General features: G+C 44.5%; 1 protein-coding gene across 1 annotated transcript; it reads left to right on the top strand.

Annotated features, from left to right (window-relative positions):
• The first annotated feature begins 140 nt into the window (after window positions 1-140).
• LOC109486800 lies at window positions 141-25251 on the top strand. Its single transcript, XM_019790694.1, is given in 23 exon segments — window positions 141-613; window positions 1379-1437; window positions 3227-3410; window positions 4089-4261; window positions 4532-4598; window positions 4813-7151; window positions 7612-7821; window positions 7981-8046; window positions 8331-8411; window positions 8899-9005; window positions 9333-9443; window positions 9881-10066; window positions 10943-11103; window positions 11737-11876; window positions 12228-12375; window positions 18097-18209; window positions 20836-21012; window positions 21487-21602; window positions 22092-22245; window positions 22978-23108; window positions 23528-23966; window positions 24221-24255; window positions 24258-25251. Coding segments are annotated over 23 exon segments (6303 nt in total). The 5' UTR covers window positions 141-481; the 3' UTR covers window positions 25232-25251.
• The last annotated feature ends 5 nt before the right edge of the window (window positions 25252-25256 follow it).

The following is a 25256-nucleotide window of genomic DNA, read 5'->3' as shown; positions in this document are numbered from 1 at the left end:
GCTTGTATAATGGATACAAAAGAATAGAAAACTCAATATTATTACACATAGTTTTATGGATATTTTGATAAGATTTATGTTTACACTCTGTGTTTACAACTTTCTATGATCGTGCAAATTTGCGTCTACCTATAGGGCCTTAGGGCTGACCGCAGCCATATTGAATTTATGTCGTCCAGAGAAGTTGCAGCACGTCTGAGATCATCTCTGTCTCTACTTGTGTTTGTATAACCGGCATCTGCAAAATACCATCGCAAAAATTACCTTTGGAGACAAATTTACTATGAAGCATCTTTGAAGTATGCTGCACCAGGCACCAAATGGCTACAGGAAAAGGACTGAATTCTCTATCCAATGCCAGCTGAACGATTCCTGTCAGAGCATATAATTTTTTTCCTCGGGATTTCGCCTGATCAAGAAGGCAATTAAGCCTTGAATTCCATGGAAAATAGATCGTAACTAAAGCACGGCGAGTTGCAATATGTCGAAGAGGAGTAGAAATGCAATACCAGCCCTTCGCGGGCGGGAAGTCGGCGCTCCAGGGCAGTGTACGCCGGCAGCACTGAGGTTTCTGGCCGAGGACAAAGCTGCTCTGTTTTCCCAGGATAATCAGGTCGGATTAACTACGTTTTTGTATTTTTGAGACGTTGTTTTACGTATCATAGCGTTTGGAGAGATCATGTAGATATATTTACTGAGTTGCTGTTATGGTTTACCGTAACCGGATGGAAGATATTGATTTAAGAATAAGAGGATGTCCGCAAATTTGCTTCAAATTTGGGTGTACCCTTGTAAATTATGCACATCTCAATGTAAATCTTGGAAATTTTGGAATGACTTGGACGATGGGGGCTCAGCAAAGGGTGAAATCTCTCTACAAAGCAATACAAATATATATTATGCTACTTGTTGCAAATTATATTATGCAATCTTCTGACAAGAATTGCAATCTCAGAGAATCAAAAGACTTTTTCAAGTTGCATTTTTCTTTATCATTTGTCCTTGCCATACCACAGTAGATATCATAGGTAGTATGGTTGAGGCTGTGTCTTAATTAAAAAGACAAAACAGTATACATGAACTTTTAATGATGAAGGTTATTATATTAAAATTTATTTCTCAGAGGCCTCACATGTAAATTGATACAAAATCCAACATCTATTTCATATCAATTGAAAGAAATTATGTTATTTGCCGAGCAATTTGCTGGTTCTAGTAGTCACTGCCACTACTAGAGCAGGCAATAGCTTTTTGGGATGGATTCCATGCTAATGATTTTAGAACAGCAGCATTTATCATTTCATACTATTTCTTCAATAGCCCCCTCCCCATGAGGGTGTGTATTGACATGTGCATGATGGTTGGTCCCCCTGTGCAGGCTGTGAAGCTCCCAGGAGATGCCAGAACCACATTCCTGATGGCCTTCAGCCATGATGGGTAAGTCCACAGTTCTGGGATGTTCCCCAGGGAATAGTTTAGGGGTCACGTGATCATCACATGTCCTGGAGCTGCAAATTGGCATCGTTTGGTGTTTGTTCTACAAGACAAAGCTACCATATGGCACGTGTGACAATAGAAGTAGGAATACCTGAAATACCATAGTCAGATGTTGAAATGTCAGCAAATGAACTTTTGAGCCAATATTATTCAATGTTAGGTCTTCTGTTAGGTTTTGAAATGCACCCTGTTTTGCTATGTCCAATTTCTTGCCATATTCAGTAGTGGCAAGATATTGGGCCCAGTAGAGCATGGGGCATTTCAGAACCTAACAAAAATCTAACAGGCTGCAAAAAGGGTCATTAGGTGGACCAGGGGTAACAACCTACAGGCATTAGATACTGTAAGTCTCTTCTAAGATTCGCGGTGCCTAAAGTTCGCGGTTTCGGGAAAATGGACAATCCGCGGTATTTTTAGATTCGCGATTTCTCCTTGGCTATTTTTCAAACAAAAATTTGCAAAGTGTTTATTTAAAATAATAAAAGTTCGTGTTCCGGCATTTATCTCCTAAAACGCGGCACAAAAATTTGTTTCGTGCACCGCGCGAGACTGGCGGCGGTAAAGCTGACGATCGATCTGACGCACGTGTAAACAATTTTCTTTGTTCGGAAATAAGCGCTAAAATGCTATTTTCCACGACTTTAACACATCGATACTCTAGTGAAGAAATGCATAATCGAAAGAATATATATATATATTACTAAGCAAATTTATGCCGTCTTCGGCGAGATTTTGAACCCGGAAGTATGCAAAGGTCGCCTTCGGTTTTGTAGGCCCACGGTGAGCGTTTCTATCCAGCAAAACAAGAAGAAGAAAAAAACGCCCGCAAAGCAGGGCGCAAAAGATAACCAACTAACATTTCCCAGGTACCAGCCGTTATATTTTTCATAAAAATACTTGTTGATATGCCCGATGTTCCCGCAATTTTCAAGCGCCCGGGCGCGCATGGCCGGCGCTCTGCACGCATAGATTTTTTCGGCGGTACACGGTTGACACGGCCAGTGCCGCAGTATCGCGATTCGGTGTCTCATAATATTATAATTTTTTGACATCAGTATAACTTAAAAAAAATTTTGGTACTCAACATTTGCTAAGAATAAAGTTGATTTGCAGTGATTTGTGAATCGCGTGTGTTTGTGTTTCACTTACCGTCGTTAATGCATGTGGGGAGGGGGGCGCACTTACGCAAAACATATTCGCAGGGAAATAGATTCGCGGTACAAAGGTCCCCGCGAATTCCGCGAATCTAAATATACCGCGGAAATTTGTAGACTTACAGTAAAATTCTAATCTCAACCAGTTGAGGGGTAGTTTGACCAAGGAGTTCAAAGTTTGACTGAGTTAAACTACCTTGATTTACCCCAGGCTCACAGAGAAGGGCAGCTAGGAAACGTAACCATTAAGCCTCTTCCAACATCTGCTTGGAGGTTAAGAAAATACTGAATGTGTCATCCCATGCAATGTTGTTTTTCTTAATTAAGCTCCTCACTGTCAAAGAAATGTACACATGTAGGAGAATACATGTATTGTCAGGTAAGATGAAAACTTAACTAGCCAATGATAATATTGGTAATATTAGCGTTTATTGTTTTTTGAGTGAGTTTATAATGAAGAAGTCGTATTCTTCCAATTTGCCTTTCCAACCAGACTTGCGGTGTGGAAATCGGAGAGAGTACCATAGTAACGTTTCATGTCTTGCTAAAATAATGCTATATTTTATCTATTGTAGAACACTGATGGCTTCCAGCCATGGTGATCACAACATCCATGTGACAGACCTGCGTACGGGAAAGTGTATCCGCACCCTGGTCGGCCATTCCCGCACGCCCTGGTGCGTGACCTTTCACCCCTCGTCCAACGAGATTCTGGCGTCAGGCTGCCTGGATGGAGAAGTCAGAGTGTGGGACCTACATGTGAGTTGTGATGTATTTTACTACTGTATTTCTAATTACCATTTTTTATCTAGTTCATCCTGGGCCAGTGGGGCCAGGTTTTCCCCCTTAAAAGTCTTCTTGTCCAGAAAAATTATTATTGTTAAGAAATATGTTGTGAAAAGATGACATTGCATGTTTGTAAACAGCTCTGTTGATATGGATGAGTCTAATTTCTTCATATCTAAAACAATGTCTTCATGCACATTTGTATAGTTTGATTCAATAAAGTCAATAATAAAAATCCTCTTGCAGCCCTTGTTTCAATTTTATTTTATATACATGTAATAGCCCTTGCAGGGCTTGAAATACTGGTTGCATATGCAGGTAAAATTGGAGCTGCAGGTACTACTTCTGATGTGTACCTGCACCAAACCTGCACTGGTCCATATACTGAGTTTATGTACAAATGTAGGTGTATGTGGAGTTTCATTAGCTGTATTGGCTGTCATCACCTAAGTTGTGTAATAAAAATAATGGCAATGGTTTCTAAACAGTTTTTAAAGCGATCCATACTTCCTTTAATGTCTGAGTTTTGCAGGTACAATTTGACTGGTGCAGGTGATTTTCAATGTTAGCTGCACCAGTGCAGGTATGTAGAATAAAAGATTTTGATCCCTGGTAAAGCCCTTCTCCTCCTTTCTTCAAACCTAACGACAGGGTGGGAGTGAAAGGTGGACGTCAGAGTCCAACACCGTCATCGCGTCCCTGACCTTTCACCCCTTGGACCAAGTGTTGGTGATCGCCACGGGCAACGCTCTCCACTTCTGGGACTGGAGCCAGGACAAACCGTTCGCCTACGTCAAGACAGCGCGGGAGACCGAGAAGATAAGGTAGGAGAGAACTCATTGTGTTCACTAACATCTTGGTTCTTACATGCAGTTTCCTGTCATTGGACTCAAGTAGTGATTATTTGTACAAAATAATGACAATGGCTATATCACTGGCAGTTTTAGGTAAAAGAAAGGGGGTCTTGTAAGACTTAAACATAATGTTGTGTCATGTGAAAAGGGTCAACTGGTAGATTTGTAGTTATGCATACATTCAAGTTTTTAGGTTAGCTTGGACGACCTAAAGAGTGTTTTCTTTCTACTGTTTTTCAGACTTGTCAAGTTTGATCCACTTGGTCACCATTTACTGACAGGGATTGCCAATGTGCCAAATGTTCGGGTGAGTACATGTACAAGTGGTAGAGTACAGGTGTGTCGAATATGGAGGAACTGTCACAATAAATGTTATTTTTATGATGTGATTCAAGCCCTTTGCTGGTATGATGGTAGAGCTTTGTCATTACCCATGTAAATGTAGCAGCTCTCGTGTGTAGAGAAAATGGAAACAGCACCATTTTTTCATGGAAATTTCTGACTGTTTTTGTGTTTCCCAGCCCTTTGATGCAGGAGTAGTGCAGGTGGACAGTTCGGACTCAGAAACAGACATGCTGCCTGAGCCCGACGACTCGGAGCTGCCCCCTCGCATGTCCGTCTGGGACCGGCGTTCCCGCGTCCTGCACCGCCTCCACACCATGGAGCAGGACCTGCGCCGCCGCCTGGAGCTCCTCAGCAGCGCTGCAGCCCGCCTCGACCAGATGGAGAATGAGATGCGCAACATGATGGGGTCGTTCCAGGGTCACGAGCAGGGGTTGGTACCCCGCGGGCGAGTTTCTGCACGGACCTTAGCGGACCCGACCTTCAACCGTGCCGACAACGCTGTCATGACAGCTAGGAGAGGGGGAAGCAGTAACCTGCCTCCTAGTTTACCTGGACCAGCGGGCAGGGCTTCCTCAAGTCTACATGACCTGGACACTCGGTTATCCATCAACCACCAGAGGATACGCAGAACGCAGGAGTTCATTGACAGGCTGCGAGCACGGCTAGGGCTTCAGCCGTCATCCACGCTGAGTAGGTACGAGAACCTACCGTCGGACGAAGTGCCGGGATTGGGCAACAGGCGTGGCTTGGAGAGTAGTCAAGGCAACCGGCTGAGATTGACGGCCTCCCCGAGTATGCAAAGCACCACGAGTAACACCAACGACACTGTCAGCCGGAGAAGCCTGCAGTACCGGTCTAACATCAGACAGAACATCGCCAGCCAGTCTACTGCAACTGGTTCTGAACTGACAACCACCGTTAGTGTACACAATACTGGCATAAGTAGTATGAACAGACCTGGGGTTACCTATGTTTCTAGAGGTTGTGGAAGTAGGAATTCCTTTGGTCATGCAAATTCACAAGACACTACTGTTACAAGCAGTGTGAATACAACAAGTAATGGTGGTGTGACAGCACAAGGCACCAGTGTAAGCACTGCTGGAGTGAACCTGCCAGAAACTGGTACAAACAACACAAGCAGTAGTGGTGCCAACATGCCAGACAACAATGTTAACGCGGCTGGCACAACTGTTTGGAATGCACCAGGTTCCATCGACAGACACAAACCAGGCAATGTTGCAAACACATCAGATGCAAACGCAATACACAACTCGATAGGTAGCAATGCGAGACAACCCTGCAGTGCTAACTCTAACATCAAGAGTGAGCCAGCTTCCAGAACTGCCACAAGTACATGTACTGCCAGTGGCGGAACTTTTCCTCCCGGAGAGAACACCTCTCGCAGACAGGCAGCAGAAGGTCTGCTTGACCTTGGAAACCCGTCCCCTGGGAGACCCCAGTCTCAGTCAAGGTCAAACACGCCCCAGACAAATGGTATGGCTCATGAAAGCAAAGACGCCAAGCTTCCCTCCAGCACAAATACGGGTACGACTCCAAGAAACAACAGCACTCCTGTACAGGCTCCCCATCATCTCTGGACACTCAGTTTCAGTACTAGCACAAATCACTGCCAGGATAGAAGTTTCCCAGTTCCGCACAGTCGTGTCACAAGTACAGGCACTGCCGCTACATCTACCACAGAGAGCAATAGATCCACTACTACCAGCACCAGCACTTCTATGGTTTCCTCCTTACTTAGGGGGAACCAGAGAAATCAGTCCACGTCCTCTGCAGAGTCTGTCTGTTCAGCCAGCGCCTCTGTTTCTAGAAATGACGGGGGAACATCCAGAAACACACAAGTCGATGGAACTGAGTCAGAGGAAGACCTGGAGCCTCCGGCCAAGAGAGCCAGATCTTCTCTCCATTCACACAATTCGTCAACTTCGACATCAAGCACAACAGTAGAGCTTCCAAGTGTGGGCAGATCTTCCACCAGTGGTCGAGAAAGTGGGAACCAAGCTGCACAGGAAACAGCTTGTCCGCTGCTGCCACCGAGGGATGAACTAAGGTCATCGCCCGCAAACCTGGCTCTCAGTAGAACCTCCAGCGAGTCGAGTGCAGGAGAAGGTGGGATGCCGACCCTGAGTGAACACTTTACTCCGCCTGCTCATCCCGAGGCAGTCACACATGCGGGAACAAACAGGGAAACCAGCACTGCACGGATCACCCCCACACAAAGCTCAACTGGTCGAAGCATTCCAGTTCAAATCACGACGGCTTCCCGCACAGACTACAGCGGCTACGCCAGGATCGGGTACTTCTCGGCGCGGCCGGTGCGGAGGGGGGCGGTGCGGAGGACCTGGGCGGAGAGCCAGGCGGCAGGGGATGAGGCGGAGAGTGCGTCAGGACTGGAGAGCCAGCTCAGGTACCAGGCACATCAGGTCAACACTGCCAGGAGGAGGCTGGACTCTCTACGGCTCAGGAGTCTCAGGGCACTCAGGTCACGGGCTCAGAGGTTAGCAGAACTTATACGCTCCGGTGGCTGGTTTGCTGAGGCTTGTCACTAAAATCTGTCTTTCATATGTATTCTGTTGCCTATCAGTGGAATAGATTTTGTTGAATCCAACTTAAAAACTGGTTCTTTTTGATGATGATGAATCAGAATAGTATATTCAAATGTAAATCATGCAGTCCAAAAGCTGAATTACTCAAAACTTGTTCTAAGATGAAACATAAAAACATTAGAATCATCATCTTCCAATAAAACATAGTAATAAACACTTATTCTTTATAAAAGATAGGAATTGAAACATTGTCCTTTATCAACGTCATTGAAATAAAGATGACAAAAAGGAGTCCTAAGAAGCATGTAAAACAAAAGTCCAGAAATAACTTATAGTATAGCTGAGTGATGAAGCAACGTTAGTTCTCCAAAGCCAATCCAAGATGTGTGAATGTTGAGCTTGTTGTCCCAGGGCCATGTCTGGAGAGAGTGGTTACGAGTCCCAGTCTGCGGTGACCAGGCCAGTGGTGTGGCAGACCTTCTCCCACCCCGCAGAACCCCAGCCTCCTGTCAGCACAGCCAGGGCAGGCAGCCTGGAACCCACCTCTACTGGCGATGGTACGGTCCAGGAGAGCGCCTTCTCTACTAATGTGCCATCTCGCTTCTATGGCCAACATACCAGGTGATGCAAAACAATGTTGATTTTAAAAACTTGAGCAATTAGAAGCAGAATTTATTTTCTCTAAAGACAGAATTTTATCCCATCATCCCATTACATTTTTAGCTATTCAATACTTCTTCTTAGCATTTATCATAAACGTTTTTGTTTTTGCTGTTCCAGGTCAGAGAGCCACCGTAGCCCCCTGGGTTACATCATGCGCAGACATGCCCTGAATGAAGGAGACAGGTAACGATACAAACCTACAAAGTATAGTGGTTAGTTTGGAAACTGGGATACCTTGGAGTGTAACAGGTGTATTTGTATGGCTGGTGTGTGCATCTATAGAGTTGCTACATTGGAAGAGAATTAGAACTATAAATTGTATTCTGACACAATATTTGGAAACTGCAGACCTTATATGAGTTGTTCTGCTGAAGTGCTATGCACAATACATTATGGGTTTTGCGCAGGTGCCGTATGTTCTGATGACGTGCTCACAATATTGTTTCTTGTGATGTTCTCTGCACCAGGGAAGGATCTGACCGCGGTGGTGAGCGGGTACGGCGCCGGCTTCACGGTCGTTTCAGACACCACACGGCAGGATCATCCAGGTGACATCCTGTTCCCCTTTATAAGTCTCAAAAGGACGTCTGATATAGCCATACTTTGCATCCAAATGGCACTCAGGAATTATGTTTTTCTGTCTTCCCCTCAGATGTAGTAAAAGGTGGGATAGCTCCACACTGCAGATACATGTCAGCAGAGCATAATAAACCTTTTTTATGCATCCCATGGTTCTATTTTGTTAGGGAGATTTTTGTTGCCAAAGATAAATGACAAGTTTTCTCACACCACTATTCTAGCTAATGTCACTATTACACTAAGTCTTGTAATGATAAAATTTATTGCAAATTTTTGCCCAAAGACTAGTTGTGACTTACATGAAAAAGATGCTAATTCTAATTTGTTGGGTGTGACCTTCTTTTTCTGGAACAGTTGAAGAAGAAAGATCCCACTTAAACGTAATATAATATGATAAGAGGGGTTGTATTATAGACCATGATATCTAAATTTTTCTGGTGCTTCTTCCCCTCGTAGGGCTCAGCCAAGAGTGGAGTACGTCCACCCCCACTACCGCAGTGTGTTCCACGGCTCTCATCGGTCTTCAAACGCCGTCCACTCCGCAATTAACAGGGCCATCGCTGGTGAGCACCCAGGATGTCAGCCATCTTAGTACAGGCTTCACAATCTCCACAGAAAATTTCCAGAGCACTTGCGAATCATGTTGTTTAAGAATATACATGTACTTCCGTATAAGGCCAAGGAAAAAAAATGTTGTGTTTCCCGTCTCCTGACTGACCCTAGAAAAAACTGCCAACCCTAGCCTTTTTTTGAGTGGACCCCTGTAAGAGACATAAATTTTCAACAAACCTGCAGGTGGTATTTTGAGCCCTGAATGTGTAGTCCTAACCATCTTAGGTCTCTTCCTCTTGTAGATGTCTCATCTTTTCCATCTTAAATGAAACCCACAGGAGCCTTTATCGGTACAGGAGAGTCAGCAGTGGCCAGTAACATTGTGAACACCACCCATCGGCTACAGTGGTGGGACTTCACCAAGTACCAACTGCCAGAAATCAGTGATGGTAAACAGTTTCACATGTCATATACAAGATATTCAACGTATTTTCACATGTAAAGCATTAGGGTGAACTACTAGTAATGTTACGTCATAGCAAGCATTTTTCTTATACTAATATATTTCTTCTTGTAATAGTTGTATCAAGAAAATTATGACAAAATGTGAGGTCATGTGGCATAACGGCAGAGTCCTTGACTTGGAACCAAGAGGTTCCAGGTTTGAGTCCTGACATGCCACCAATCTTGTACCCTTAAAGAAAAGGCACTTTACAACACTTTCTTCACTCGACTCAAGTGAAAATGAGTATTTTCTGTCCTTTATTTATTTCTATGTGTGGGATACAACACCAGCAACAGCTGCCTTTGTCCCATGTGTATTGTAATGTATTGTTACAATTTTAATAAATCAAAATTAAAAATAACTCTCCTCCCCCCCTCACAGCCAGTGCAAATGTGATCGTCCCCCACTGTAAGATCCACAACGATGCCAGCATCGACATCTCCAAGGACGGCTGTAACCTAGCAACCTTCATCCCCAGTCATCGCGGTTTCCCTGACGACGCAGTCCTGTCCATCATCTCCCTGCAGAAGGACAGTCTGGGGGACATCCTGTACGCCAAGAGCTTTGGTGAGATGGTCTGACTGTTTATGATAGAAATCTCTACAGGGCTCGAATTACTGGGGGCATGTGCAACTTGGTGCACCCAAAATTGGAGCTGTGCACCCAATTTTTTCTGTGGGTGCACCGTTGGACCCAATTTTTTCATAGGTTTACTCATAAAGATATTAAATGTATATATTATACAGGATATTGTTGGCATCAGTCAGAAAAAAAATAAAAATCTTGTCGTTTAAGGTTTTAAATGGTGCACCCCAATTTTTTGTGCCCCCAAGTTTTAAGTTTGGGTACAACAGTGCTCCTATTCCCAGAAAAGAATTTCAAGCCCTGAATCTCTGCAAGGTAATAAACAAAGTACAACAATGTACATTTGTAGGGAATGTGTAGTGTGCTTGGCTATAATAGAGGGTAGTGGCAAGTTGTATTACTAACACTAACTCTAACACCCATGGAAAAAAGCAGTCAGCAATAAGCTTCATCCTTACCTTGGACAGGGTTTGTAGTGATGAAGATAACCAAAGATAACACAATACTCTATTTAACTAGATTTTCCTTTAAAAACTGCTTATCTTTGGATTTATCAGTGCAAGAGGACATACTGTATGATAAAAGACCTGTCTAACCACCTTTTAAACAGCTTTAAGTGTTAAACAAGGCAACTGAACTGAAACTTAAAATCATGGGCAGCTCTTTGTATACAGCTTGTAAACAGCTGGCTTTATCAGCTACTGCAGTTTTTCAGAAGCCGTATTAATGTGAATTGTCAATGAGTTTGGGCTAATGTATATATATAATAGCCTTGGTGTATGGGCCCTAAACACACCCCATATCCCATCAAATAGCCCTCTAATTTACAACTGTTAACAACGTTAGCTGCTTCCTCAGGTCCCAACGCCATCTCCGTGAGTATCTCTCCCCTGGGGAACTACGTGTTGGTGGGGCTGGCCTCGCGCATGCTCCACTGGCAGCTGGTGGACAAACAGATGGTGGCACAAGTCTTCCACCTCAGGCCGGCCACAGAGAAGGCAGCGGAGGGCACTCTGGTGGTAAGGAGGGGAGGGATGTGTGTGTGCGGTGTGTATGCAGGGTGTGTGTGTGTGTGTTTGTGGTGTGTGTGTGTGTGGTGAGTGTGGTGTGTGTGTGTGCGTGCGTGCGTGCATGCGCATGTGTCTTTGTGTGCCTCTGTGTGTGTGTGTGTGTGTGTATATACTATGTGTGTCTGTAATAGACTCTGTATGTGTGTGTATACATTGTGTGTGTGTGTGTGTGCCTGTATGCATGTCTGTGTGCATGCTTGTGTGTACATGCATGTTTGTATTGTCTTGTGGCTGGGTATGAAATAGAGAGAGTGTTTATTAATAAGTGTATAGGAGTGAGAGAGTGTGCGCTAGACAGTGAGAGAGAGATAGTGACCATGAATTTCTTTGAGCAAATTCCAATACAATGTGCAAGTTTCCAGTTGTTTCGTACACATTCTATAACAAGTCAATGGCTTGGAAGTTAAGTTGTTCAGGAATATTACACTGCTGTCTTTGTCTATGTCTAGTGTATCTGCCAAAGAAACATATTCCATTTGAATAGAAACTAAATTTGCTGGCTCTGAGGTATTGTAGGCAATAGCATTCAAAGAAATGTAATACCAAAGGTAACAAGTGTAATGTTGACTGTTGTGTTTGCAGCATGTCCAGAGCGTCATGCACCACTGTGACCCTGAGAGGCGGAGCCACGTGAGCGTGAACTCTGCCTGCTGGCTGCCGGGGACAGGCCGAGGGCTGGTGTACGGCACCAACAGGGGACATCTACAGATATGTAGATTGGGGTGAGTACCAGGACATTCAAAAATTTGCTGCAAAATGAAGAAAACATTGACATTGGACATCATCAAGTGTTGGCCTATGTACATCACGTGCCCTGCAAACAACATATCTTGCTTCTACACCCTGGTAGTGCACTGCTCGCTACAAAATTTGCGGTAAAGATGCCCCATTTTCGATGGGGAAATGTTCACTGAGAAGACCCTTCCGTATTTTGTATACTAGTATGCCCTGGGTTTAGGTCTGGACTTACAAGTCAGGACCTCAACCTAGACCTCTGCGGACTTGAATCCGGACCTGGACCTGAACGTGGGTTTAGGTACACAGCAGTAGTAACATACCTATTTTTTCCCCAGATACGAGCCCGGCAGCCAGCAGGAGCAGCCGGAGGAACCCAGACTGGGGCCGGCTCAGAACCCCTTTCCACCCAGTGGCGGCGGCGGTGGAGGCGGGAATGCTCGCATCACGGCCCGCCGTGTCTCCAGCAGCGCGGCCCAGAGGGTGGTGAGAGAGCGCGGCGTGCAGCACCCCATGACCAACACAACCGCCACCCAGACTCCGCCTGGTATGACATCAGCAGGCACTCAGACTGACCAGGACATATCTTCAATATAACACACACACACAACAATATATGTGCTTCAACTGTAACTACTATTTATGCATAGTTTTCCCAATGTCTGCAGTACTGTTAATGCCTATATGTATAGTTCTGTACATAATATATGTTAACTGCACAATGCCGCAGCAATGCACTTCTCAATGTAAACCTCCCTCCCCCCACAGTACCAACCTTGATAAGTGCACAGTTTGCCCCAACAGCTGCAAGAAGTAACTATGTAAAATATTGTTATGATATTTCTGTGTCACCCTCTTGTACAGAAGCTAAGTAGCAGCCAAGAGATCACCCTATATGAAATAAGTGCAAAGTATACATGCATGTAATATATGCAATTATCTCAGTCTATGTCTTATCATGCTGGCACTAAAATATTTTTCTGGCAATATTTAATATTTAAATTCTTTGCTTTCACATGTTTGGCTATAAAATCTGAAAAGAAAACTGTAGGCAAAGTTTCAAGAACCATGAGATTGTATGTCCAAATCTTGGAGAGTGAGAGAGCAAAGTAACAGATTTGACAGTGTTTACTAACAAAAAGGCAATTTTGAAATGTTATTTGATGGTGTCTAATAAGATGCAAGTGATTCTTTAAATCTGATTATACATTGTACATCTTCTTGCCCTTGTTTTCTGAGATTAATTTCAAAGAATGAAGAGAAATATCTATTCCTTCCTGATTATTAACCAGGCACAGGAATTATAAATTTTAGTTCTGAAGTAGACATGTTGATTATATCCTTTCCTTAGTCCCCAGGCTTCAGTGCATATTGACTGTACATTGCCATCCCAAGTATTACTATACTAAACATGCAGGGTTCGAAATACGTAATTTCACTGCGCAACAGTTGTTTTCTGTGCGAGACTTATCGGAGGCGCCAGGTTGCCCAGTGCACAAGTTATCTTTTTTCCTTTTGCATCCAAGGCGACCTTTTTAAAGTTTACAGCAGCCCGGCTCACAGCTTCTAAAATAAAGTGTCCTGCATTGGGCAGCATGTGAGAAATACCGTTACAGGTGGCCTGGCTTACAACTTGTTTTCTTAACTTGACGGCTACCTAAAATATTGATGGTCAAGCTAGCTTTTGGCTAGTGAGTAACTTGAGTAAAAAGTATTTTGAACCCTGACATGTCACAAATAATAGAGTGAAAGAGACGTTTATTAAGTCATGTAATTTTGTGATGTAAGCTAGTGGCTGCACCGTTTTGTTTATTTTTTATGTTAGCTTAAATGTATATTCAAGAAATATTAGATTTTCAGGCATGATGTCAGTAAGCTATTTTGAGCCTTCATGCTATGTACAATTTACCATATTAGCAGCAAATATTTTATGTTGCACAAGGCAATGTTTGATTTATATTGATAGGTTTGTTAATTGTTATTTCTCATGCATGGTTTAGATTGTTTGACATAGTTGAAAGCTAGTATTATATGAAATTAAGGTTCCTTTGTCAAAAGCCTGTAAGTAGCATACTGGACTGTACATTGCAGAAAAGTGGACTGCAATGCGATGGGAAAGGCAAAATTTTGTATTTGGGAAAAAAACTTAAATTACAAAGTAAAATAGTTGGCAGTATGACCATGTGCAATTTATTTCTTTGACTACATGAATTTTAATTTTTGAATCAAAATCATAGTAAGAGCTATAAGTAAGCCGATTGGATTTTGGGAAAATAAATTTGGACTGTCTGAACCTGTAAATGAAGAAATCACTCGAAAGTGTCCACAAATGCTATTTTGACATATGCCTATGTTCAGGTACAGTATTTATTGGTAGACAAACTTTCCAAATTGAAAAATGTTAGCACTTTGGTTAGTTCATTTATTTCCCTTTACAGAAGATAGGTTCTGGTTACAACTTTTAAGTTATCTTAAAAGTTTAAAACATTACAATTTGTAATATTAGCATTAGTTGGACCAAGTCAGGTTTCTTTTCAGGAAATTGGCAGCATTGTTGCATCATTTGTCATACATAAAAAATGATAATTTTTATATAGATGTACTAAAACTGCTATTGTTGCTGGAAGACCAACTTCACGGCCATTTTCACTGTTCTATAACAAATGCCTGAATGTTCTGGGCTCGAATTCAGAGCTATCCTGCCATTTGTTTATGAGACATTTTATGATGACCAGTTGCAATGGATATCGGTGACGGTGGTGCTCCTATAAAATACATTATAAGCAACAACTAGTGTGTTGTCATCAATATTGTCTAACTTTTTAATATCTCACAGACACTGAGTTTTGTAATAACTGTTAATAACTGAGAATAATTGTTAAGCATTACACATCTTTTCTGGAGACCAATCCTTTCGTGGTTTGTGTTGTCCGGAATTTGGTCCAAGTGAACATAGATACGCCAAGGCCGCTGAACGCCATCAAGCGGGCTCGAATTACTAGGTTATTGCTGTTCCCTTTGTATCCATAACACTGTAGAAGGCATCGCCATGTCCTTTTAGGGAAGGGCAGAGCCTGGACTGGTGCAGAAATGACAGCGAAGCGGCCGTGATACGTACACACTACAACCCAACCAGACAAACACATTCATTTATAGACTATGTATAACTCAGACGTAACTGTTGCTGTCGGGACAGTATAAATCACACAATTATAGTCCAGGAGTCGGTTCTGTCGCAGTTCATTATACAGTCTGGCCCGGATCCAGTTGAGCTCATGAGTTGCCGGACATCAAAATAACTGTACACATATAACCCTATTTATGATGTATACAATGTATGTGCACAGCACACTGCTTTCGGTCACGGAAGAATTGACGAAACTAATCTCCAAGCAGACCTTTTGTTCTGGTGGCTACAAGGCAGCATCAAAGTGGCAAGACTGTATAACTGGCAGGGCAGTGTCCATTTGCCACTGTCCATTGGCTGGTGTAAAAGAAGACGTTCTTACCAATAAAACGCCTAACAAATACGTCAAAAATAAGCCACACCCTAAACCTTTGCTTGGAGAGTAAGACGAAACAACGCAACGTTCTTAAATGTAAATATTATATCTACAAACTAACCATTTGAATGATAAATCATTTCAGGAACATGCCTTATATTTACTAGTAGTTAGAGGCTGGTGTAGCATATAGCATAAACAAATAGTCCAATCACAAACTGGTATAGAAAAGTTTATTCAAACGATTTGAATGTCGACCCAAACAGTTGAAGAACGAAACTTGTAAGTATGACCAAGACAAATCTCCATTATTAACGAGCACAATGAATATGGCGTCGCTCAGGCCCCGGTCTTTATATGATTCTTCCTTCACAACTATTCGTGTGAAATTATTCCCGGTATGTCATATGATATCCAGCCCACTGCCCAGTCTATGGCATTTTTACCGACAAATATAGATGACACAGATATAATGTGTCATTGCACCACCGCTTCCCCGGCCGCAGTTCCGTTCACCGGGGTCATCTACACCGGGCTCACATCTTTCACATTTTGGATTGTTCAAAACCCGTAAGTACATTTTTTGGGGCATAAAGACAATCCAGTTCTGATGCCAAAGTTTGTAATTCTGTAGGAAAACAGATTTGAGAGAGCGTATATATCGTTCACATATGGTTATTCGCATGGTATATTGATATCCTACCAAGAATTCGCACCATATACAAATCGAGATATGCTTGATGCTTTGTATTTTTGTGGTAATGAAAGCTTGAGTACTGAAAACGGCCAGAACTTTGTTGCTACGGTTTAGCTCATTGTAACATATTGTATATTTAGTATGTCTGACAATTTGTGCTGAGGTCGATGTACGAAGGAAGAAATGTGTCATAGGGTAACGGGCTGGCTGGACGGGCACGTACGTACAATTTGTTTTCAGCATTTCTGACATGCCTGTCACCAGGACACCCGTGTATTGACATACGATGCAGACAACGTTGACGACGCGATTCCACCTCAGCATCACAAATGCGATGGCTAACAGACATAAACATCATCTACTGACGACGCACGTTTCACTGTCACACGTACATGGAAGCCATCACGGGGAATCACTGTGTGTTGCATTCAACGGTTGTCCTCCCTCCCAATCTAAATTCTACATCCCTCGTTCATGCACTCTCCAAATAGATCGACTAACACAGTATCACTGTCCCATCCCACCCTGCCATAAGTAGGTTGACTATCCCCTTATAGCCCCGCCCCCTCAACATTGTTGCCTGTGGTGTGGATGAGTGCGATTCGCTGTGTTTAGAAATCCGTGGAGTATTAGTTTACGAAAGACCTCCCACGCACTTGACCTTCCTACATGTACTTCACCTATTGCATTGACCCTTCCATACTAGCGCAATTAGTCGACATCAGTTCCCTTGCAATTGCTATAACCGCGCCATGGCTAGCTCCCATACTGAGCACTAGTACTGTTCTGTCCTTCCTTTCCAAAAGCAGCATTCTAGAGACAGAGAACCGATAAGGCAGTCGAACTCAGGACAAAGCTGAGGACTAAGGACAAGACGTATCTCTTTTTTTTTTGAGACATGAAGTAGTTGTATGTTTCTCCGTATGCCTTACCTGGTCGTAAAACAAATTTACATAGATGAACAGCCTGTAGCTAGCTGACCTCTGAGTTTTCTATTTACGTCTAGACCCCGATCTCTGGCTCAGAGAAAGGGTGCTGGCACTGAACAACAACACCGCCATCTACAAGAACAAGAGCAACCAGATTTGTCCGTCCACAACAATAACACGTCCGTGAAGAAAACACCAAACCAAAGATGAGCCTGTTCTTCCATTACGATTACGGGGCAAACGTGCTCAACAGCCCTCGGTACGACCACCGAAGGATGCCCATGAGATACGAGGTCATATTCCTAATTCCTTTTAGGCTCCGCATGCTAGAAATATGAACAATCAAATTATTTTTGTCTTTTCCGTTTTTTTTTTGTGCCAGTATAGTAGGACACATGAGACGTAAACTCTTCAGTCACAGTACATAGTCTCTCGAAACGTTCTATTATTGTTCGTGGAAAAAATCAGATAGCCATGGCATCCGCGCGATCGATGCCTTATACTGCCCATGCTATACATGTACTCGTACAGGTGTCACTGGTAAGGACTATGTGAGGCATGGATCATCATACAAATATCGTGACTCTAAAGGTAGTTTAATTATCGTAACGGTGCCATCTGACAACACTTGGACCAAGGGGAGAAGGAAATGTCAACAAAACGATCCTCCAACTTCTTTTCTCCCAGCTATGATTAAGAAATTACAATCAGCAGGGTATAGAATATATCAACGCTCCTATCTTTATATAGATGGTACTGCTCGTATTTGATTGTCGTATATTTATTGCATGTAACATATACTTGCATTTCGTACGTCAAAATACTTTAGAAAAAGTCACACTGCAGGCGTGACTTCTTGTAAAGTATGTTTGACGTACAGTACATGTATACAGCACAGGAGCATTACGTACATACATTGCTTATCGACTATATGCTACTCTTCTTTACACATCTATATGCTGTTCCTTTTGATGTGCACGAATCCTTGAAACTCAATGACATACATTGATGTCATATGGGGCTATTTAGTAAAGCATGCGAATCAGAAGTGAACAACATGTGTTTTTTTTTCCGACAGAAAATGGACCCATCCCTGACGGCCCGGTCCCTGCTGTCCGACTCCGGACCCAGCTACTACCGCCGGACTCCGAGGGCCGCCTTCAAGCCGAGCTACGACGCACTGCCACTGAGGTAACCACATATCAGATTAGTTATCAGCTCCAAACATAGCAACTTAGCTATGATTTTGACTAAGTAATACTAGGAGTATGGAGGGTCCTGGAGGGTCCTTGCTGCCGACAGAAGCCTCTGGAGACAGCTGTCTACGGCCGCCATGCTTCTACCTTGAAGCCCGCTTACAATTGAATTGAATACTAGGAGTAATTATACTAGTAATACATGTACTATTATAGATAATTAGTTTGTTCACTGGCATGAAAACAAGTTGACAACGTGTGAAATAAGCTTAACTTCACTCCTTTGGTCAGGGTTAGTATTATTGTCGACGAGGTTTAAACACTTATTAGCTATTCAAGATATGCACTTATTAGCTACTAGTATTCATTATTGAAGGCCACCATTATTGAAGGCCACCTTCAAAATGGATACCCCACTAGAAAGGAAGCCTAAATCAAGGCCTAAACGCTATGATGTTGAGAAGCTGAAAAACCCTGAAGTAGCTGATACTTTCTCCACCAGGATTGGTAATGATTTAGAACCTATTCTGCAGATGGGTGATCTAGATATCAATGAGCTATACTCAAAATTTCAAACAGCCACGAACAAAGCCACAAAAGAGGTGGTAGGCTTCAAGAAACATGCAAAACTAGAAGGCTTACCCCCAGATGTAGAACAAGCCTGTGAAGACAGACGGAATGCAAGGCTGAGAATGTTGAGTAGTCCAAATGATCTAGAAGCTAAAAGCTCATACCATTGGCACAACAAACGGGTGAAGAACGAAGTCAAGAAACATAAGCATAAGTTAATGAAAGACAAAGTTGCAGCTATGGAAAGGGACCACGTTAACAACAATTCTCATAGCCTTTTCAAAACAGTTAGAGAGCTAGAGAACAAACCAAGAAAACCTCTAAGTGTAATGATTGACAAAAATGGCATAAAGCACACCAACCCAAATGAAGTGTTGCGTATATGGGAAGAACATTTCAAAGACCATCTTAACAAGAAATTCCCGCACCAAGAGGAGGCCTTAGATGATATTCCTAACCCTCCAGCTGAGGTAGAACAAGGCCCTCCCATCTCCCGCGAGGAAGTGATCAACTCTATAAAAAAGATGAAAAACAGAAAAGCTCCTGGAGATGACGCAATAACAGCGGAAGTTCTAAAAGCAGGTGGGGAGAAAATGATTGACATGTTGCACCTGATATTCTCTAAGGTTTGGAACGAGGAGCAACGACCACTAGAATGGTCCAAAATGCTAGTGATGCCAGTGCACAAAAAAGGCAGTAAGATGGATCCAGCAAATTACCGTGCCATTGCTCTTCTATCTATTCCTGGAAAGGTTTTCCTTAGAATCCTGTTACACAGGATGCAAGCCAAAACAGAAGCCCACTTTAAAGAATCACAGTTTGGTTTCAGAAGTGGCAGGGGAACGGTAGATGCCATATTTGTGGTAAGACAAATCTTAGAAAAGGCAAGAGAAAGACAGGTTAACCTGCACTTCCACTTCATCGACTTTAAATCCGCGTTTGACACTGTCTGGAGAAAAGCGTTGTGGAAGATGATGAGAGCAATAGGTGTGGACGCGAAGATAGTCAACATAGTGGAAGAGATGTACAAGAACACCCAATGTGCAATAACTGTTAACAATCAGATCACAAAATGGTTTGAAGTCTGTGTAGGTGTCAGACAGGGATGCCTCATGTCCCCAGTGCTTTTTAACATATTCCTGGAATTCGTAATGGATGAGCTTAAGAGCCTGGATAAGACCTTCCAACTACATGATGAGCTTTCAATGGAGGAAAGATACGCAGATGACACTACACTTATTGCTGCAATCTTTGAGAAACTACAGTTGTCAACCCAGGAGCTAGAGTTTGCTTGCAAAAAATGGGGGCTGAAAGTTAACGCGGCTAAGTGCAAAGTCATTTCCCCTGAGTTAGACGAGGATGTAAGCATAGAGGGTTCCACGGTTGAAAAAGTTCAAGATTTTGTATTTTTAGGAAGTGTTATTCCTGGTACAACAAGCGATGTCAAGAGGCGAGTTGCCCTTGCTGCTTCTGCCTTTGGCAGACTCAGGAAAACAGTTTGGAACAGGTCTGATGTCAGTAGGCACCTTAAAACCCGTCTGTTACATGCCCTCATTTTCCCAATAGCAACTTATGCTTGTGAGACATGGACATTGAAAAAAAGTGATGAACAACTCCTATTGGCTTTTGAAATGAGATGCCTGCGGGCTATCCTGAATGTCTCATGGAGAGACCACATCAGAAATGAGGAAATCCGAGCCATGCTGGGAATGGAAAATACCATAATCGACGATATTCGTAAAAGAAGGCTGAGGTGGTTTGGTCACGTTCAGAGGAGACCCCCAGACTCTTTGGTGTATGGGGCCTACCATCAGGATTTCACAAACCCCAGACCTAGAGGTAGACCCCCTAAAAGATGGCGGGACCAGATAGTACAGGACACGGGGTGGTCCCTCAAGTACGCTGAACGAAAGGCTAAGGACCGTGATGCCTGGCGGGAAAAAATGAAGAGGAGCAAGGGGCCAGTCCTGGCCTAAGCATTTAGGCAGGTAGGCATTCATTATTGATAACAACATCAAGAGAAATCACAATGTTTAACATTTGAAATCCAGCCGGCCGAGGCGTTATGACCTGTCCAAATACGGGGGAGACGACTTCGACCGGTACAGCGCAGGGCGCACCCCGCCCTCCACACCGCCTCGGACCCGGCGCTTCTCGGAGACCGCCGAGGAGTTCGACAGCACGCCGGTTCGGCTGGGGAGGAGGGGCAGCTATTCAGGCTCAACCAGGTGATGTGTACATATATATCAGCACGTCAGCAGAACGTATGTGTGAAACACGAATTTTCAGAGTTTTTGTTGGATGTTTGGTCAACGATGCGTCAGATAAAACTTTTACACGTTGCAAACTATATTTGACGGAATGTATCAATCCATAAATACGCGATTACGGCCTTTTAAACGAGACGTTCTGCCGAAGTGCTATATGCACAGTTTCGTGAAGGCGCAGTGTGTTCTGCCAACGTACTTGTACTATAACAGTAAGGCTTGCAGTAAATACCCATAGATGAAAAGCACTATAAACGCAGACAGATGGAAATTCAGCATTACAAACTATTACTTAATTCTCGAAGTGTCGTCATTTACCATTTATGGCTATACAAAATTTCACCCTACTGTGTTTTTTGGAGAAATTTAGGAGAACACACACGTACGATGACGACCTTTTGAGATTCTAAAAGTGCCTGCCCCTTATCTTTTCAGCTTTAGACAAGAGGAAAAGTTTGATGACATCTTTGACCCGGAGAGTTTTGGAATCCCCCGTAGACCATGGTCCTACCGAAGGCGACACGAGGAGAAAAAGGTGTACGTGCCGAAGGGTAAGTCATTCAGAACTATAATTAGAAAAGCACTTGAAAACATGAGATTTTAGACCACCGAGAAGTATTTTCGGTTTCAGAGGCCCTCAACTTCACCCCAATCCTGTGTCTGACCTTTTGACCTCCTGTCATTCTGCCTGTCAGTCGTCCCCACCCACGTACTGTTAACTTAATCTGTCCGGACAAACTGACCCACAGACCCACAGCTGGACACCCCAGAAAAAGATTTAATGACACGTATGGATTAATGCAGTATTGCGACACGTGCTTAGGCCACACCAATTTAATTTGCTGGTTCTCGGATTTTTTTAAGAAAAAAATAAGAAGCGACAGAGCGAAAAAACAGACCTAGGCCCAAATGCAACGATAGGAGCCATGAAGTCAACACAAAAGGCTGGGTTGACATTTAAACAATGAATTTTGAACTTTTAAACAAACGAATGCATTGATAGATTACAATTCTTCTGTCTCCCCCCTGCACATGACCAGGGACTCCCCCCATGTTCACTACCGGGATGCGGACCATCACGGTGGGGAAGGGCGTCACCGCGCGCTTCACGTGCTCCGTGCGGGGAGACCCCGTGCCCAGGATCAAGTGGTACCGGGACGACGAGATCATCACTCACGATGGTTTCAAATACAGGTATGTAGTGCATATCTTGCTTTGTGTTGGGTCGTGTGGCGTAGCGGCAGAGTGTTCGGCTCAGAGGTCCAGATCCCGGGTTCGAATCCTGTCTGATGTCACTGATCTTGTGCCTTAGCTTCGGTTAGGGACGTCCCTCGGATAGGACGTTAAATGGAGGTCCCGTGTTTGGGGAGAGCCACACCCTACCCACGTTAAAGAACCCACCGCACTTATCGAAAAGAGTAGGGGACCTTTCCGGTGTGAGTGGTTCCAATCTTACAGTCTGATGTCAGGTTTGACATCTTGAAGAGGTGATAGTCAACTGTTATGTCAATCCTTCCACAAATGTGGTAAATCTTCATGAATAAAACCCTTCTGCAACATACCCCTGCCCGTCCTCCCCGGAGATTCCCATTTCAGCACCAAGGACATCGCCCGGCGGCGGACTGTTAGGCGTGCGGACAGGGGCACCTAGCGGCCTGGAGTCAGCCGCTCGCTGCGATGTCCACTACGCTTTCTTCTGAGCTCTTGAATGAAGCATGTCTAAATATCCTGATGCCTGTATGTCAATAACATGATACCTGTTAGGCCAATGGATTCTGACTTTGGATAATTATTTGATGTAATTGTTACTGCCATAAGTTCACTTAAGCTAGAAACGATAATGATGCGTACGTGGATAGCCACCTAAACGTATTCCGTGACAATCACTTACCTAGCAAATGATGATTTACGTGTTTGTTTTGTCAGGATCTATGATGTATGTGGCGTGATGACGCTAGAGGTACGTCATGCCAACGTTCGTGACACCGGCTACTACACCTGCATGGCCATCAACGACTCCGGGACCCGCACGTCGGTCGGGAGGCTCTACGTGTCCGGTACGTGCCGCGCCGTTTTCATTGGATGTAGGAGGCGGGCAGACTAGTACACGTGTGCTCGTAGCGATGTGTGTTAACAAGGCGCTTACTTCGAGTTCCTCTTTTGATTTCTTACAAGCAGGTTCTTGTAGTCATGAAAAATGCTTAGTTGGGGGCAACTTGGGGCACATTATAAATCATAATCAACAAGCAGAGACGGTGATAAGGCAGTATCCATTGGCCAGAGCTTTGACGCGTAGGATTGGCCACCCTGTGGCTAGTGGTCACAGGGTGGCCAATGGTCGCAGCTCTGGCCAAACGATATTGTCTTACCGCCCTATAGGATCTGCTTTGAGGTTATAATTTTAAATTATATACGTGTGGGACATTTGGGACTCAAGTGTTAGAGATAACGTATTTGGAATGTTTTCTCCTTTTAGAAAAAATGGGTGAGCAGCTGGAGAAAGCCATGGACGAGGAGATCGCTGCCAGGAAAAAGGCCGTGGCCAACGCCGTGGCATCGGCAGTTTGGGGGGAAGGAGAGGACGCCATCGCCGCCATCAGGAACACCCTCCACGCCGCCTCACAGGACAAGGCCGTCCCGGAGGGCCCGCTCTTCGGACCGACCCGCGAGCGGCAGGAGCTGGAGATGGGAGACGACAGGTTCGGGGAAAGAGCAGAAGTCGGCAGAGCCGGGGATGTCCATCTGTACGAAAGGGAAGAAAAACATACCAAAGGAGGCCCCGGAAGGAAATTCAAGGGAGAGTTCTCTTCCGATGCTTACGAGGATTATTCTGGTCCCGGTCGCAAATTCAAGGAAAGACCGGAGAAATGGGATGTGCAAGCTCTTAAGGAAGAATATGCTGGCAAAGGGAGAAAGTTTAAGGGCGAAATTTCTGCCGATGCTTACGAAGATTATTCGGGCCCAGGTCGAAAAATTCAAGGAAAGGCCTGAGAAATGGGAAGTACAAGCTCTGAAGGAAGAATATGCTGGCAAAGGGAGAAAGTTTAAGGGCGAAATTTCTGCTGAATCATATGAAGATTACTCCGGTCCTGGTCGCAAGTTCAAGGAAAGGCCCGAGAATTGGGATGTACAAGCTCTGAAGGAAGAATACGCAGGACCGGGGAGGAAGTTTAAGGGCGAAATCTCTGCCGAATCATACGAAGATTATTCTGGTACCGGCCGCAAGTTCAAAGAAAAGCCGGAGAAATGGGATGTGCAAGCCACAAAGGAAGAATACGCCGGGCCAGGGAGAAAATTCAAGGGCGACATCTCTGCTGAAGCTTACGAAGATTACTCGGGTCCGGGGAGGAAGTTCAAGGAAGACCAGCCCGCTTCAAAATCGGTGGAACAGAAGGCCCCGGCTCCACAGAAGGCCCCGGCTCCACAGAAGGCCCCGACTCCACAGAAGGCCCCGGCTCCACAGAAGGCCCCTGCTCCACAGAAGGCCCCTGCTCCACAGAAGGCCTCGGCTCCACAGAAGGCCCCTGCTCCACAGAAGGCCCCTGCTCCACAGAAGGCCTCGGCTCCACAGAAGGCCCCGGCTCCACAGAAGGAACCTGAGGGCCCCGGCAGGAAGTTTAAGGGAGAAATATCTAAAGAAGCATATGCAGATTATCAAGGCCCGGGCAGGAAGTTCAAGGAAGACCAGCCCGCTTCGAAATCGGTGGAGCCCAAAGCTCCGGCCACTCAAAAGGAAGCTGAGGGCCCCGGTAGGAAGTTTAAGGGAGAAATATCTAAAGAAGCATATGCAGATTATCAAGGCCCAGGCAGAAAGTTCAAGGAAGAACCCAAAGCTCCTCCGCCTCCACCTGCCCCACCAGCAGACAAGGCAACTCCCTTCGCCAAGGCCAAGAAGACCAACCCGTACCTGAAGCTGAGCCAGACCAGAGTGGAAGCTAAAGTTGGGGAGAAGGTGGAGTTCGCCTGCTTCGCCACGGGGGACCCGATCCCGGGGGTGGAGTGGAGGAAAGGCAGCAGCATCCTGCCGTCCACGGGCCGGTACGACCTGTACGAGGACGACGACGAAATCGTTTACTTCGTCATCCGCAAGGTGGTCGAAAAGGATGCAGGAATCTACACCTGCCACACCTCCAACACAAAGGGCACGGTTACCGGAGACGTGGAGCTCGTAGTACGTTAGGTGTACAAAATCCTTCTCGAGTAGC

This window comes from Branchiostoma belcheri, unplaced genomic scaffold (assembly GCF_001625305.1).
Source record: "Branchiostoma belcheri isolate BF01 breed outbred unplaced genomic scaffold, Haploidv18h27 scaffold83, whole genome shotgun sequence".
NCBI classification, from domain to species: Eukaryota; Metazoa; Chordata; class Leptocardii; order Amphioxiformes; family Branchiostomatidae; genus Branchiostoma; species Branchiostoma belcheri.
Note: the sequence above shows the minus strand (reverse complement) of the source record. Positions and strands in the feature narration are given on the sequence as shown.